This window comes from Drosophila serrata, unplaced genomic scaffold, assembly GCF_035046125.1.
Source record: "Drosophila serrata isolate PLE 108 unplaced genomic scaffold, ASM3504612v1 contig_8, whole genome shotgun sequence".
NCBI classification, from domain to species: domain Eukaryota; kingdom Metazoa; phylum Arthropoda; class Insecta; order Diptera; family Drosophilidae; genus Drosophila; species Drosophila serrata.
In genome coordinates, this window is record NW_028256906.1 from 448,366 (window position 1) to 464,792 (window position 16,427).

Consider the following 16,427-nt stretch of genomic DNA (forward strand, 5'->3'; position numbering starts at 1 on the left):
ATTTGTTTGTCCGCTGGCCACGCCCACCGCCTCTGCCCCCGCCTCCCCCTCTTGTGGCAATATTGTTAACTGCCGGCGTGGGTGTGGTTGTGGGTGTGGCACAAAAGCAAAAGAAAAATCTCAAACGAAACCGGAGCTCAAAGAGCAGGAAATTGAAGAATATTAAAAGACAGCTGGCGAAAAATAATAATGGAAATTGTGAAAATTCTTGAAAAGCATCCAAGAACTAGCATAAATTTATAGATTTTCCTTTAACTTGCAACTTGTTATTATTGCTAAACTATTTATTATTTGACTTTGTCTCGTAAAATTTCCTTTTAAAACCACAAATATTTGCCATGATGATGGCAATTCCAGGAAAATTGCCCAAAAGCCGTAAAATGTAACATTTTGTTGGTCTTTAACTTAGTTGGATTGGCAGCTGAAAAGGAAAACATTATGATGAAAATATTAGGCATAAGATGGAAAATTGTAGGGAAAACATTAATTTCCAAGAAACATCTTTTGCTTGAAAGTTCGCCACTAATAATGTCAAGTTTTCTTTTATTGGAAAATTTAATGGAAATCTAGGCTAGACTCTCTTGTTTGCTTCATGTTTTGACAATCCAATTTGGTTAAAGTGCTGGAAACACATAAAATACAGTAGAAAATAATTGAAAATACTGTTTAAGAATGCAAATATTAATAGATTTTTTAATATTACTTATTTTTATTTATCTATTATTTGAGATTAAAGTTATATTTTGTATACCCTTGCAAGGTGTTATTTTTATAGTCAGAAGCTAAAAAAACACTAAAGGAGACATTTCCGACCCTACAAATCATATAAATTCTTGATCAGCATCAACAGCAGAATCGATTTAGCTATTCTTGGTAGAAAAATACATTTTTGAAAAATTTTCGAATTTTTTTAAGGGGTTTCATCGTTAAAATTGCCAAAAAATGTATAAAAAAATATAATTTTTTATTTTTTTAAATACAGTATGCAGATTTATTAACCTATTAAAAACTAGCACAGAACTGTTTTCCGAATTGAATTTAATGCATTTTTGGCTTAGTTATGATATTTGAAAAACTTTGATTTACCCAAAAAATTAACATAAAATTATGGATTTAATATATCTAGCATACATATATTTTAGGTTTTCTTGGAAGTATACGAAGGCTTAAAGTCATATTTATTTAGAAATTGAAAGTAAGATTATGAAATTGGAACAATTTTTGACAAACAAAGCACTTTTTTAAATGTTGTAAGGTGTAAAATCGTTAAATATAAACCCTTCCCAAGTATTTGAATAGTATTTTTTGTTATTTATTAATAATATATTAATACGAACTATTAGTTCATTTATTATTTATATAGTACAAGTAAAGCTATAACTAATAATTAATAATATACTCATACAAACAATTAATTGTTTTAGTTTTTTGAATAGTTTAAATAAACCTTTATTTTTATTAATTAACAATATAATAATACAAGCAATTACGCCCGTGAAAAACCATCTTCAAATCCGTTGCACGTTTCCGGTTTTACAATTTTTCTTGCAAAAATATTTGACACCAAATAATCTCTGAAATAAGACACACTCCACCCGGTGCTATATATACATATATATACATACCTATGATGTACGAATGTATGTATATATATTCCCCATTCCTGCCTCACTTTCCTCCCCTTTCCTTTTTTCCTATCTTCCTGGATGGCCTCCTGGGTGCCATTGCCCATCCATTAGTTTAGTTCATCTCTCTCTCCATCTCTCTCTCTCTCTCTAGTTTTCCCAGCTTTTCTTTTCTTTTTTTTTTTTGTTTCTTTCTCCCTTTTGTTATTGTTGTGGCTGTTTGTCAAAGCAAAAGTTGACATAGGCTGGAAGGGGAATAGATTAAGGGAGGAGAGGTTACTAACACCCTCAAATATTTGATGGCAATTTTTTTGTTGGGGGAAAATAGGTGTCGAAATCGAAACGAAATATATTCACGCCTAACTCTTACTCTGGCTTTTTTTAACTTTAAACTTGACCTTGTGTCCAAGTTCAGTTGAAAAATGTAGTACCAATCTAGGACACTTTTAACTGACAGATACGGATACTTATATATCTCTCCGTCTTTTAATGCTAAGAGTCCAGGATAACATCTGGTTTCGGGGTGGTCATAACCATAACGTTGGGCTTTCCATCAAAGGTAATGGCAAAGAAGGTGCTCGGTGCTCGTTGCCTCACCTGTGTACTCGCTTCTCTTGGTGGAAAATCCTCGGTTATTCGCCCTGGAAAATGGCAGCAAATTTTCATTAGAACAAGTGGCATCTTTGATGGATAACTCACGCAGGATAATTGCAATCCCAGCCCGAGGCTCGGCCTCAACTTCTCTCTCTTTAGCTTTTTTGTTTGTTTTTTTATTGGGCCGAAAGCAGAAATTTGAAACTTTCCAGGGGGGTTCTTTTTTTTGTTGTGTTTTTTGTTCCTGTGCAGCACCTTGAGGCACCTGGGGCAGCTTAAGAGCTAATAACAAAATGCCAGGACACTGGTTGAGTGCAGCAGCATAAGGTTACCACCGTCGAGGGGGTCAGGGGTCAGGGGCCAGTTAATCTAGCAATCAAAATGGCCACGGGCCGACCATGGAAAAGTGCCTGGAAGAGAGTCATATAATTAATACACTGGGAACACAGGGGGATGGGTTTTTTAATACAAAAAATAAATAATAATTTAATATATATATCTCATAACTTTTACCTTTTTAAATATTGCATTATAATATAAACAAATAGTATTTTAAATAGATTTTAAATTAGAATTCCCAAGTGAATTAGTGAAAAATATTATAATATTTTATTCCTGTTAATTAAACCTAGGAGATTTGACAACCATTCTAGAAATGTTGTGAATCTTAAAAGAGAATATAATTTAGGTAAACATAAAATTTATATTAGGTTTAATAATATAAAAAAAAATAAAATAGAAAGGCAGTTTACTTCTGAAAACCAAAGATTATATACCATTGGAGTTTGCAATTGAATTTTAAGATCGAATAGAGTATCGATCCTAACAAAGCTTAAAATATTCGCATTCCTTGAATCGATATTTATGAATGTTTTTATATGAAAATTTTACTCACAATTCAAAGTTTAAAAATCGCATAACTCAGCCAAACATGCATTAATTTCGAATCGGAAAGCTGTTTTGTGCTAGATTTTAAAACGTTAATAAATGTGCATACTGAATTTAAAAAATTAAAAAAATTAAATTTTTTATAAATTTTTAGACAATTTTACCGATGAAACCCCTTAAAAAATGTTGCAAAAATTTCAAAAATTTATTTTTCAGTCGGAGATGGCTAGATTAACTCGGCTTAAAATGCTGATCAAGAATATATATGATTTATAGGGTCGGAAATGACTCCTTCACTGTTTCTCAAGGTTCTGATTAGATTATAATACCCTGTAAAGGTATTAAATATCGCTCTCAATTCTCAAATTCTATAAAAAGTATTTCAATTTAAATAATTATAATAATAATACAAAGGGTGGACATTTTTCTTTCTCCATAATATATTTTATTATTATTATTTTCTGCTTAAATTTCAATCTGAAGTTAAAAAAATCATTCAATGTTATTAGTCAAGACCCCAACCTTCTGAGTTCGCCGCAGCTGCTGCTGCCTCCGTCGCTGTCGCTGCAGCTGTTCCTCTGCCAGCTTCGCGGTCGTCGCACCCATCACTTGACCCAGCTTATTTATTGGCATCAGTATTAGTATTAGCATTAGCATTACCATTTGCTTTCGATTTTGGTCCAAGAACAATTGAATGCAAATGCCAACTGAGTAGAACAGAAGATGCGTAAATTAAGTTTTCAAGTGCAGTGCGCAACAACAACAAGAACAACATCAAAAGCAGCATCAATAACAACAAACTCTGATAAGAAGCAGCCACAGCGACGCTGGCAGCGCATCGGCAAAAGAGAGCTAATTGGAATGAAGAACGCGCAGCTTTTCTGCGCAAAAGAGAAGGAAATTGCGGCGAGAGCCGAAAAAGCACGAGCCGACAGCTCCCGCTCTCGCCGTCCCTCTCGTCGTTCCGGCAAACAATAAATAATAGTAGAAAAATAGACCCGAAATAATAATAAATAAGCGATAAGTGGCGGTGAATTTCGGTTGGAAACTCCGGCCAATTGCTAAGTTCTTTTTTTTTTACTGTGCGTCTTTGTTGTGCTTATTAACCTTTGCCAGTTTCCAAGTAAAGTTGAGAGTCCCGAAAAAAAGCATGGCATGCACTCTGGCCGGCGTCTACTACTTTTTTTTCTGCGCACTTCATTCAGTGGAACAATTAGAAGGTAATCATTACGAATAGCTGAATACCCTGGAAATGAAAAAATGTTTATCAAAAATAATGTACATATAAAAAATTATACACTCACAGTAAGCTTTCTTTATTATTATTAATTATATTATTTGTAAGGTTCGCAAAAATACAGACTCGCCTGCAAAATGTGGTGCACTTTTTTAATTTTTATTAGTTTAAAATATATTTCTTACACAAAATATTTAAGAGTCGAGCATGCCCCATGTTCTTGAATGGATACTCAAGCGTCGTTGTCGCTGCCGGCGTCTTTCGCGCTGCAGTCGGCGTCGCTCGGTCTCCACACAGCTTCCGCAGGCGTGCTTTGGATTTTCTCGCCCCCGCTTTGGCCCCCTTTCGCTTCTCTCTCGGTCTCTACCGGGGACTCTCTCACATGCTTACTCTCTCTCTCTCTCTATCTGGAGTGCCGTGTGGCCGACTGTGCTCTTAAAAGCCGAGTGCAAGGTGAATCTGTCCCTCTGCCGGCGTCGCAGTCGTTGGGCGAGGTGAATAATCCTCTCATTTTCCTCTTTCTGGATCTGTCGAAGGGCAAGGTCGTTCTAGCCGATTGTTGTCCTTAATAGGCCAGTAGAACAATAATTAAATTTTTTATATTAAGAATAATAGTTTTGTCTCAATAGTTTTATATCATTCATAGATATCCGTTTTTGCGATTGCCGTTCGGGGTTACAAGTAGCTTATGCTGATTTTTTGCGCCTGATTTATACTTTTAAATATTAAATTACTATTTCATTAGTGAAAATTTTTGAAGTAAACCACAGATCTTAAACCAAACTTGTAGTCTTAGTTTTTATTTTACTTTTATTATTTACCTTAATTATTTTATCCTGAATTATCAATATTATCGTTTGACCTGCGAATGAACTCTTGATAAATATTTTTGATACATCAATGTAATCATTAAAACCATATTTTCATAACTCTATTTTGGTTTATCATAACCGATAGTTCAATGACCTGTTTCACCCCTAGCGATCGAGTCGAGTCTTTTGGGGAAAAAGAAAGATGTTGAGAGTTGCAAAATTCGCAGAGTTCGATAGTTCACCTCAAATGAGAGCAGAACCGTGGAGAGTTTCAAAGAGAGAGAGAGAGGAGTAGCTTACCTCGAGTTCTGCCAGCGCTTCGTGCTTTTCACCCGAGCGCCGACGAAGCCAAGAGAGCAGAACTTCGAGAGAAAGCGCGCGCAAAGTTCAAATTTACAGTTCAAAAATTTCACTCAATGAAGGCGGAACCGCGGAAAAATCTTCGTGAATTTCCAAGGAGAAAATAATCTGCCGCGTCGGTTTGACGGTTGCGTTGCCCACTGCCATCCGAAAGAAATAACAAAATCATAATTTTTGTTTACATTCAAAAAGTATTTATTTAATATATATATTTTTTATTGTTGCTAAATTCATCCACGATGCTAGTCGGTTTCGGGGCTTAAATGTAAATGTAAAAACAAGTTTAATAAAATGGCTGTACCATCAGCTGTTTATGCCGCTGCACAAGCAGCATGGTTTTGTTGTAGGCCTCACGCATTAAATTAATTAAACAAAACCCTTATTTATAAAACAAACAAAAACGAACGGAAAAATGCTCTCTCCAAGCCAATGGCAGCATCAATTAAAATGTGTTTTTAAAAGCAAAGCTGCTGCAAAGCAATTGTTTATTATTGCCGAAAATCCTAACCAAGCATTACCTATCGCATACCGCATATCGCAATTATCGCATACCGCCTATCGTCAAACGCCGTGTGTGTGCATGTGTGTGTGTGCGCGCGCGCCGCCCTAAACAACAAAAAAAAAGAAAGAAAAACGAATAATAATAATAAATAATATTCATAATAGCATGCCGTCACAATAATCGCAAAAATCGTGAAAATCGCCCAAAATATTCGGTAAACAAAGGCAGTTTTTTTTGTTGTTGTGCTTCACTTTTTTTCGAGTGCTCAGAAAAGAAAGAAGAAAACAAACGCAAAAGGAAAAAGAAAATAAAACAAAATAACAAAAACGCAGCAGAAGGAGACAGACGACGACGGCAGCAGCAGCAGCAGCAGAAGCAGGGAGCCGGCGGTTGTAAATTACATAAAAGAAGCAGAGCAAAAAGCAGGCCGAAAGAGCAGAAAGCAAAAAGCAGGAGGCAAAGATAAGAGATAACAGATAAAAGCGTGAATGATAAGCGATACAAAAACAAAACACCAAAATACTTATTCCCATAAATTAGGGCAAAAACTGAAGTTGTTCCATAAACAAAAAGTATAATCAAAGAATAACATCAAAAATCTGACATAAAGAGACCTCTTAAAAGTGAGTAAAAGGTGCTACAAAATATTTATTAACCAAAAAAAACAAACCAAAATTTAACTAAGCACCAAAAACTAAAACCAAGAAAAACTTTCAATTTAAACCAAATCAAACCGAAATTTGCCAAAGTTTTTAACAAAAACAACCTATAAATAAACTTCCGTGAAAATACAATAAACAAAACGAATTATTCATAACAAATTAAAAGCAAAAACGTGTAAATTATGAACTCTTAAATAAACAAATTAATAATGAGACAATAAGAAAAGCAAAAGCATAACGTAAATGTAGGCAAAAATCAAACAATAATCAACACACACGGAGAAGCAATAAATGAATGAAAATAGCCTGGTTAACAATACAATAAAACACCAACTTAATCATAACAAATAATAATAATTGTTGATAAAGAAAGAGTGCATGCAAAATAAATCAAACTAATTACCATTAATGTTAATTCCAGAAAAACCCTATAGTGACCTTAGGTAAACACAACATGCTCAAGTTAAACAACAAAAAGTGTTAAACAAAACAGTTAAGATAGCTTTTGTTATGCCAAACCCGTTACTAATACAATATCAAAGTTCAACTCATTAAAATATAAACAAATAAATAAATAGCGTCATACCTGACTTACAACAGCTTCCTAAATTCAGAGGTGTATAAAAAGCTTAGAAAAACAAACATTACAAAACAAATAAACAATGAAAAATAAACCTTAAAAACAAGCTAACACTAATACAAGGAAATGCAATAAATAATCGTGTAAAAACTGGAAAGAAAAATACATTACTGTGTAATAAAACAACAACAAAAATTTAACACATTACTATTTCCAAAGCATTTACCAACAATAGCAAATTGAACACACCGAAAACCACAGAAAGCAATTGGATAAAGGTCTCTAATTGCTTTTATACTTAAGTTTATAAATAAATCAACAAAGTCTTGACAAATTTTACAAATAACATAAAGAATTTAATAGAAACCTAACACCAAACATTAAATATATATTTTAAATGTAAATAAAAACACTACAACAAGAATTTATTACAACAGTGACACCAAACAAAACGTACACCAGCAAACCTAAGCTCAAATAAATGTTGATGGAAACCAAAAAAATCGCCCAAAGTCAACTGAAAAATTTAGAAAGTTTTTCAAAGTCAAATTCTTGATAAATAAAAGAGCTTTACAATTAAAACGAATTCTACAAGCCAAAAACAACATAAGAACACTAAAACAAAACAATACAACGTTTAACAACAAACTCTACAACATTCACAACAAATAATAATATAAAAAATATACCTAAAAATCTCTTAAAATAATATACAACTTAAAAAAAAGACAACAACAAAGCACCAACAAATGCCGACGCCGCCGCGACGTCGACGCAGCGCTCAACCTGCGTGAGTGTGTGTGTGTGTGTGCTTGCGTGGCTGCGCCGTCTGTGTGGATTACCCATTTTGCATGTGTGTGTGCATGTGAGTGTTTGCGGCAAAGTTTTTTGAACTGGCGGCCAAAAGTGACGACGACGCCGACGCCGACGTCGCCGTTGCAGCGCGTCCAACGCCAACGCCGACAGCAGCCGCAGCAGCATCAACAACAACAACAACCACAACAACACCAACAAATCTTCATTCAACAACAACTGTTGCAACAACAACAACAACAACAGCAGCGGCGGCAGCAGCAGCAGCGGCAGCAGCACGATCGCGACACCTGCAAAAAGCCACCGCGAAAGTGAAAAAGAAGAAAAAGTGGAAGCAAATCTCCTTTGTGGATGATCAACAAAAGCTAAAGAAAGCAGCAGCAGCGGCGGCGGCAGCGGTAGCGAGTTCGACCTCGACGCAGGCAGCAGGTGAACGTAAACCCTCAACCTGCAGCGCCCCACCTGCCTTAGAGGGTCACGCCCCGCGCTTTACCAAGTTCCTTAAACAGAAGACAGCCGAGAGCAGTGCTGCCTTGGCCTCTGCCTCAGCGGGCATCGGCAGCGCAGGACGTCGAAAATCATCGGCAGCATCGATCATCGCAGCGGCCGCCGGCCTTGAGCTCTGTCGCGATCGCGAGAAGGGAGAAAGAAAGGAAAGTGGCAGTCGGCAGAATAGCAGCAGCGCTGCAACCGAGGAAAGTTCCAGCGCCACACTTACGGGCAACGTTGGCGTCGGCAGCGGCAGTGGCAGCAACAGCAACAGCGGCTGCGGCAGTGGTAATACTTCGACGTCGACGTGGTGCGGCAGCATCAATTTCCTGGTGTATATGGTGTGCTCCTTTTGCTGCTGCTGCTACAACTTTCGCAATTCGCCCTCTAGGTAAGAATATCGGTTATCGGTTATCGAAATAATTGAAGGATTTGTTATCGGGGATATTTTACGTTATTTTCATTTTGATATAATGCTTTTATTCTCTAGAGGAACTTATATTTATATATTTGATATTTCACATATTTACTCCAGAGGAGAATATCCCTAATTGACAGATTTGGTCTCTTTTATATTTCTTCTATCGATATTCTAAAATTCCCCCTCAGTCTGAGAAATGGAATTATGGCTATCGGTTATTATTCCCAATTATCGGTTTATCGACAATTAAAGGATTAATCGAACTTGTTGTATTTATTTTTCCCTTTACATTATTTTTTATGTGCTAATTGGCCAATTAAAATAATCTTATCGATGTTATTGTGGGAATTTTAGATTTTCGCACCTTTCAAATAGTTTTTCTAGTTGATTAAAAAACACTATTCTCTATCTTTAGTTGGTTTAATTCATAAATTCTTTACGATAATCGGTGTTAGCTAACAAAGACAGAGTTTTCTCTATCAAATATATCTTTAAAAACAAATTAAGCATACTTTTAGTTAGCTTACCTAGTTAATTTATTTTGGGTTGATAAACATTTCATTATTTTATATAATATTTTTGCAATTGAAATAAATGCAAACTGTAATTAAACATTAAATCACTTTGTAGCCATTCCCTAATGTAAATGTGTGTTATTTCAATGTGAAAACAATTTTCGAAACAAATTATTTGATTTGTCACGATGCAAGCACCGCCCATATTCCCCCTACACACTTTACCGCACTTTCCCGGAGATTTCTCTGCGGCGATATCTATAATTAAGTTGTTAGAATTCTATTCATAAACTATACTGCCTGCTGCTACCCGGTCGGTTTGTGTCGTTTGTTTAATAAAGCATGACCAGGTCCCCATGCAAAGCGGAGCTTATCTAACCAAAAAAACAAAGAGCAAAACAACAGAAATCAGCAAAATATGAAAAATAATAATAAAAAAAAGTGAACATTGAAATTGCAGGCAATTTTGATAGCAAACGATCGCATGTGCGGAATACTGACTGACTTAACAGATGAAATAGCAGAAGAGGATCAATCAGAGCAGAGAAAACCATTATAATGGGTCATGTGATATTCATTTTCATTTAAGAGCAACCTGTTTATTATTTTTTGAATCGAAATTGATATTAAATCTTTATTTAATTTTGTGTTATGATTAACTCGATGGGATTTAGAAAATATAACTATTAATAAGTAGAGCTTCTTAAAATAAATAGTAAAACAAGAAAGGAAACTTTTATATTTACAGTTTTCACCGTTTTGCATTTTCCTCTATTTTTGACGATTGTTTGTATGGCAGCTATATGATATAGTAGTCCGATTTTCATAAAATTTTACTCAAAATTATACATTATAATATAATGGCTATTTATCAAATTTGACGAAAATCTGTTGAAAACTTTAAAAGTTATAATTTGTTCCCTTAAAATTTTCCGATTGTTCAGTTATATATATATATGTATATATATAGTCCACCGATTTGCCATGCTCCGACTTATATACTAGTTAAATTATATAAAAGAATAAGTCCATAGTTTCATTCAAATGGCTTAAATTTGCTTCAAAACAAATCTCGCACATCTGTACTTATGATTCCCAACTGGTTCTAACGTCCCCGGAACGAAGTGACTTCTGCCAGCCAAGTATCAGACGTGTGTTGTGTTACAAAAGTTGCAAGTCATTGTTTACTAGTGTTCAAAGTTAGTAACTGATCATCGTACTTACTGGTAATACGTACTTGCTGGTCATAGATACTTACTGTGTAGAGTTACTTACTGGTCATAGATACTTACTGTTCAGAGTTACTTAATGTTCATTGATACTTACTGATCAGAGTTACTTAATGGTCATAGTTAATTACTGACATAGTTCTATAAATCGTCTGATTGTTCCTATGTCAGGTATATATATGTATATATATATAGTCAACCGATCCGCCATACTCCGATTTATATATTAGTAAAATTATATAGAAGAATAACTCCCTAGTTTTATTGCTTGCTCTTACATTTCTTCAAAAACAAATCTCGCACATCTGTGCTTATGATTCTCAACTAGTTCTAACATCCCCGGAACGAAGTGACTTCTGCCAGCCAAATATCAGACATGTGTTGTGTTACAAAAGTTGCAAGTCATTGTTTACTAGTGTTCAAAGTTAGTAACTGATCATCGTATTTACTGGTAATACATACTTACTGGTCATAGATACTTACTGTGTAGAGTTACTTACTGGTCATAGATACTTACTGTTCAGAGTTACTTAATGTTCATTGATACTTACTGATCAGAGTTACTTAATGGTCATAGTTAATTACTGACATAGTTCTATAAATCGTCCGATTTTTCCCATGTCAGGTATATATATGTTTATATATATAGTCCACCGATTCGCCATACTCCGATTTATATACTAGTAAAATTATATAGAAGAATAACTCCCTAGTTTTATTGCTTGCTCTTAAATATGTTCAAAAACAAATCTCGCACATCTGTACTTATGATTCCCAACTGGCTCTAACGTCCCCGGAACGAAGTGACTTCTGCCAGCCAAGTATCAGACTTGTGTTGTGTTACAAAAGTTGCAAGTCATTGTTTACTAGTGTTCAAAGTTAGTAACTAATCATACATACTTCCGGTCATAGATACTTGGTGATCATCGTACTTACTGGTAATACATACTTACTGGTCATAGATACTTACTGTTAAGAGTTACTTACTGGTTATAGTTAATCATAGTTGATCATATTACTTACTGATCATAGTTACTTAATTGTTAATTGTTGTTGTTAATTACTGATCATAGTTATTTGCTGTTCATTGTAACTTAAGTTTGAAAGATACTTGATATCTATTCTGAATAAATTTTTCGATTAAATTCCCTTTAAAGATTAGTTATATTATCACCGAATGTGAATCTAAAATCCAAGCGATTAGCGCAGATGATTACCAAATGAATAAAAAATGTTTAACAAATGAACTTAAATTGAATATCTGTATATATGTTTGTATTTAGATTAATGAACTAACTCAATTACGACTAGATTTGCCAGCAAATACTCGACTCGAGACGCATTCCAATCAGTAGCTCAGTCCAAATGTCCTGACCGACCATTATCCTTTTTCCACTTTCCCCTGCCTTCCCCGCCTTCATGATTTATCCTGCGGTGGTAAGCTGCTTGCTATGAAACCCACTTGGGACTAATTATTACTTGGCCATCCTTGCCATATATCCTTCAGAAATCAACAGAACAGAAAGAGACGGGACACCCGCTGTCGTCACACGTCAACTTCTGGGTGAGGGAGGGGAAGAGAGGGTGAAATGAGAGGACACAAGAAGCAGAAATAAGAAGATGAAGAAAAATAAAGGAAAACAGAAGAAGGCTCTGCTCAGGTGGCTCTGCTGCTTCAGCTGCTGCTACAGGCAGCGACGTCGGCAGCCAAGAGAAAGCTTTCCTTTTTTTTCTGTTTCTGTTTTTTTTTTCGTTTGGGGCAATCAAATTTTAGGCGCAGATTAGAAGGCTGCGAGGTCAAAGTTCAAGGTTGCACCACACACTCCCCCTTTCAGAGGCGCTAGGGGTTGCTTTCCAACTATTTTTCGTTGATTTTTTGCACCCGTCTGTTTGTTTTACATTTTGACAATTAACATTAAACGCCTATTATGTTCTCTTAGTATTATTTGCTTAAAATGTTAATCTGCTCAACTTGCCGCTGAATTAACAGAAACGAAAGAAATTAAATTAAAAAAAAACGGAAATATAGAAAAGAAAAGAAACTAATTAGGAAAACAAACAGAAGCCTCAAAACCCCTTAGTCGAATCCTAAAACTAAAGGTAAAAGCGACAATTTAAACAATTATAAAACCAAGAGAGTTACTACCTAAATTTATTCAACTCAAAATTTTAATTTAGCTAAAAATGCCAAAGCCTTGAAAATAGGTATGTTTAAATGAAAATTATTGGAATAATAAATACTACAATTACTTATTAAATTAAAATATTTACTGTATAGACTTTGGGCTTATTATAAATTATAATGCATAATGATATAATATTGTATATTATTAAGAATAGCTTATTGTTTTAATGAAAGCCTAAGAATTTCAGAATTCGGTTCTCTTTAAACAAATTTACATGAATATCTCTAAGTATATATCTATATCTATCTATAGAGTTATCTTTAAATATATCTGATAACTCCAACAAAATACATTTTTCTTATTATTAACTTACAATTTTTCATGCCTTACTAATTAACTTTCTATTTCTCTTTACAGGTGAGTCCAAAATATCTGATTTTCCTATATTCTGATTTATCATTGATGGGGATGGTAAGTTCATTTGGGAAACCAATTTAAAATCGTTCTATTTTAGGGAAAATTTAAGCGGTTATTGGGGAAATGTATGGAAAACGGGTTTTCCTGAACATGTAAAATTATAATTTAGGGTTGTATGATAGAGATCTATTTAATTTAAACAATTAACAGAATTCTTTGTACATTTTGTCTTGGGAATTATTCCGTATTCCATAAAAGTCAGAGTCAATTGAATACTTCAACTCGTTTTAATATTTGTATGGGGGCCGGTCTCTGAAGCGGACAGGTGCCCTGCATTGTTGTTTTTCTTTCTTTGGTTTTTTTTTTTTGTCTGATAAGAGCATTGTTGTTGCTGTTGTCTGATAAGAATCCAAAGAGCCGCGGTACTCTTTGTAGAATCCACCAAAAGCCCCCCCACTAGAAAAAGCAAATAAATTCGAGGCTATTGTCGTTTTTTTTATTTATATATATTTTTATCACATGTGATAAACGGAAAAGAGAAGCCTGCCGAAAGATTAACGCAAATACTATATAAACCTTATGGAATACCAAAAAATAAACATAGAAATATAGTCAATTCATTATCATTAAAGAGGAGGAAATAGTCATAAATAATTTTCGTATTTATTTTAATAATTTCTTTTACTGAATATAGAATATGTTGTAAAATGCATGGGATAGAAAAATATTTTAAAGTTAAATATTACTCAATCATCAATTTAGTTTATGAGAAAATCAAAAATTAAGCTGGAAAATAATTAATTAAGCATTAATTGTTTTGAAATATACATACATGAGCGACAGAAAAAATATTTTGAGTATTTTGAAATAGTTATTTTGAATTATTAATTAATTTCAATATTGATTATGGAACAATGAAGCTGGAAATTAATGAATTAGGCACTTCACCTTAACTAAAAGTTTTTTCCTATTTACTTTGATTACCATTATTAATTTAACTTTTTCTAAAACCTCAAATCAAGGGCTTTTATTACCCATTCAAAAAAACTAACCATAATACCTCATCTTACCTATTAATTAATCTCATAAAATGTGCAATTAAATTGATTGGACGTTTCAGTTAATTGCAAATAAGAAATATTAAAATAAAAAATGTGCCAGTTTAATTCATAAAAAAAAGCTAGCGAAATTTGACACGAAATTTATGGCTGCATAAATCACACATGTGTGCTTACATGTGTATGCAGATTTTTACATGTGTCTGGCTTTGAATTCCCCAAACAACAATTTTAAAAGTTCACATTTTTGTTTTTGCACAGTTGGAATTTTTTTCGGGGGCCACTTTTTTTTTTTTTTTGAGTCATTGTACTTGTGCAAGAAGTTAAATAAAAAAGGAAAATAATAAAACAGAAAAACAAGAAAGGAACAGCAAAAAGGAAGAAAGAAAGACGGCGCTCTGTCTGCTTGCTCTGCTTGTAATTGGATTTCCGCTGTTTGCCCAAAAAAAAAAAATAAAATAAAAGAGAAAGAGGGAAGTCGGAGTGGGAGTGGGAGAGAGAGGGCTCTCGCCAGAGAGACAGGACTAAAAGCTGAGAGCAATAGGGCGCGAGTGGGCGTTAGAAAAAAGAGTGGGGTAAGGGTAAGGGGGGCCACCGTCAGCGGCAGCTGTTTGATGATGAATCTCAAGTCGCCGTCTCATTACAACTTTCAATTTCAATTGCCAAGTGCTCCTCCGAGCTCCCTCTTGTTGCCTCTTCTAGCCACTCGGCCTATTCTCTCTCGTTCTCTCACTTGCTCTGTCGGTTGTCGCTCATTAGGCTAAGCATCTTCTCGCTAGCTCGCTCTCCCTCTCTCTCTCTCTCTCACGCATGGCGCCTATTTTGGCGATAAGTGAGAGAAATTAGGGGGGTACTTTGGTAATATATATTTATTTTAATACATTGACAACAATAAGTGTAAACTTATATGAATTATGGAGGATTTGAATTTATATTTACTTTACTTGAATATGTACAAATTTTTCTTTATGTACAAAAATGTATAAACTTTTGTTTGATTTTTATTATTATAGTTACTTTTTTTATTATCATTAAAATAATGAAAGGGTAAGAGTAAAACCATTTTAGCTATTTATTTTTTTTAGCTATAATATTGAAATTAAAATAATATACAAATAGTTATTTGTACATATATTTTTCATATATTTCTATTATTTATTTTAATCATTTTCAGTCACACAAAGTGGCTATTTATTGCTAGTACATATTCATATGTATTTTATCCCTCCTTTTTTCTGCGAGTGTTGTTCTTCTCCCACCCATCGCCCCACCTCGTGCGTTTCCACTGCGCTTTGGCTTCAGCTGGCTCGCCTTCGCCTCAATTCGCTTTTCGCTTCGGTTTTTTTTCGCCTTCGGTCTCGATGTTTTGCTTCGTTTTCGCCGTCGCCGCTCCGGACGCTGCTTTCGGCGACTCTGCCGGCGTCGCTGCAGAGCAGTGGCAGTGGCAGTGGCAGCGTCAGCGGCAGCGCAGCGTTTTCGTTTTCGTTTTCATCATATAACAACGTTTGGGTCGGCGGTTGTTCGTTCTCGTTCTTTCGCTCGTTCACTCTTCGCTCGGCACACAGAAAATTTTGCTTAAAAATTTCGCAAAAACCGTAAAACGCAACAACACACGGCTCAGAAAACAAACAAAACAAAACAACAAAATATAACGCGAGTTAATATAACGCGCAGCATAATTGAAGCGGAAAGGCCGAAAAATCAGAAATGTGTGCATAATATTAGCCGAGAATAGGAAAAAGTACGAGCGGCGGACGGCGGGGGAACAAGTGCAAAAAGAGGCGAAAAACAAGTGGAACAGACAAATAAACAAAACAGGCAAACGAGAGAGAGAGAGAGAGGCAGGAGAAAGAGAGGTAGAAAGAGTGCTACAGAGAGAGAGAGCGAAGGATAACCGCTCTAAATAAATTTAAATACATCAAAAATAAATAAATAAATATTTAGCAAGGTCCTTCAATTAATAATTAATCAATAAATACCTTGAAAAGCTTATGTATTAAGCTCCCTTTTTAATTGAAGCTTAAAAGTCACAAGAAAAACAAGAGAAAATATCAACAAATACACAAAAAATACAATACTATTATTTAATTAATTAAAGT

At 34.6% G+C, this 16,427-nt stretch overlaps 1 protein-coding gene across 21 annotated transcripts in view; it reads left to right on the forward strand.

Moving 5' to 3' along the window:
* Positions 1-16,427, forward strand: part of dnc (phosphodiesterase dunce) — a 227,933-nt gene that overhangs the window by 137,320 nt on the left and 74,186 nt on the right. For 4 of the 21 annotated variants that reach the window (XM_086826437.1, XM_086826446.1, XM_086826452.1 and 1 more), the window contains exon 1: positions 15,668-16,069. The exons of 10 other annotated variants lie outside the window; for them this stretch is intronic. Coding sequence is in view for 4 of the 11 variants with exons in the window: in XM_086826473.1 (XP_086682599.1) it covers positions 8,901-8,953 (53 nt within the window). In the remaining 7 variants the exon portion in view is untranslated. Of the gene's footprint in view, positions 1-5,551; positions 8,954-15,667; positions 16,185-16,427 lie in introns of those variants that run through there. 7 more of the 21 variants (XM_086826473.1, XM_086826483.1, XM_086826491.1 and 4 more) reach the window with 6 other exon arrangements.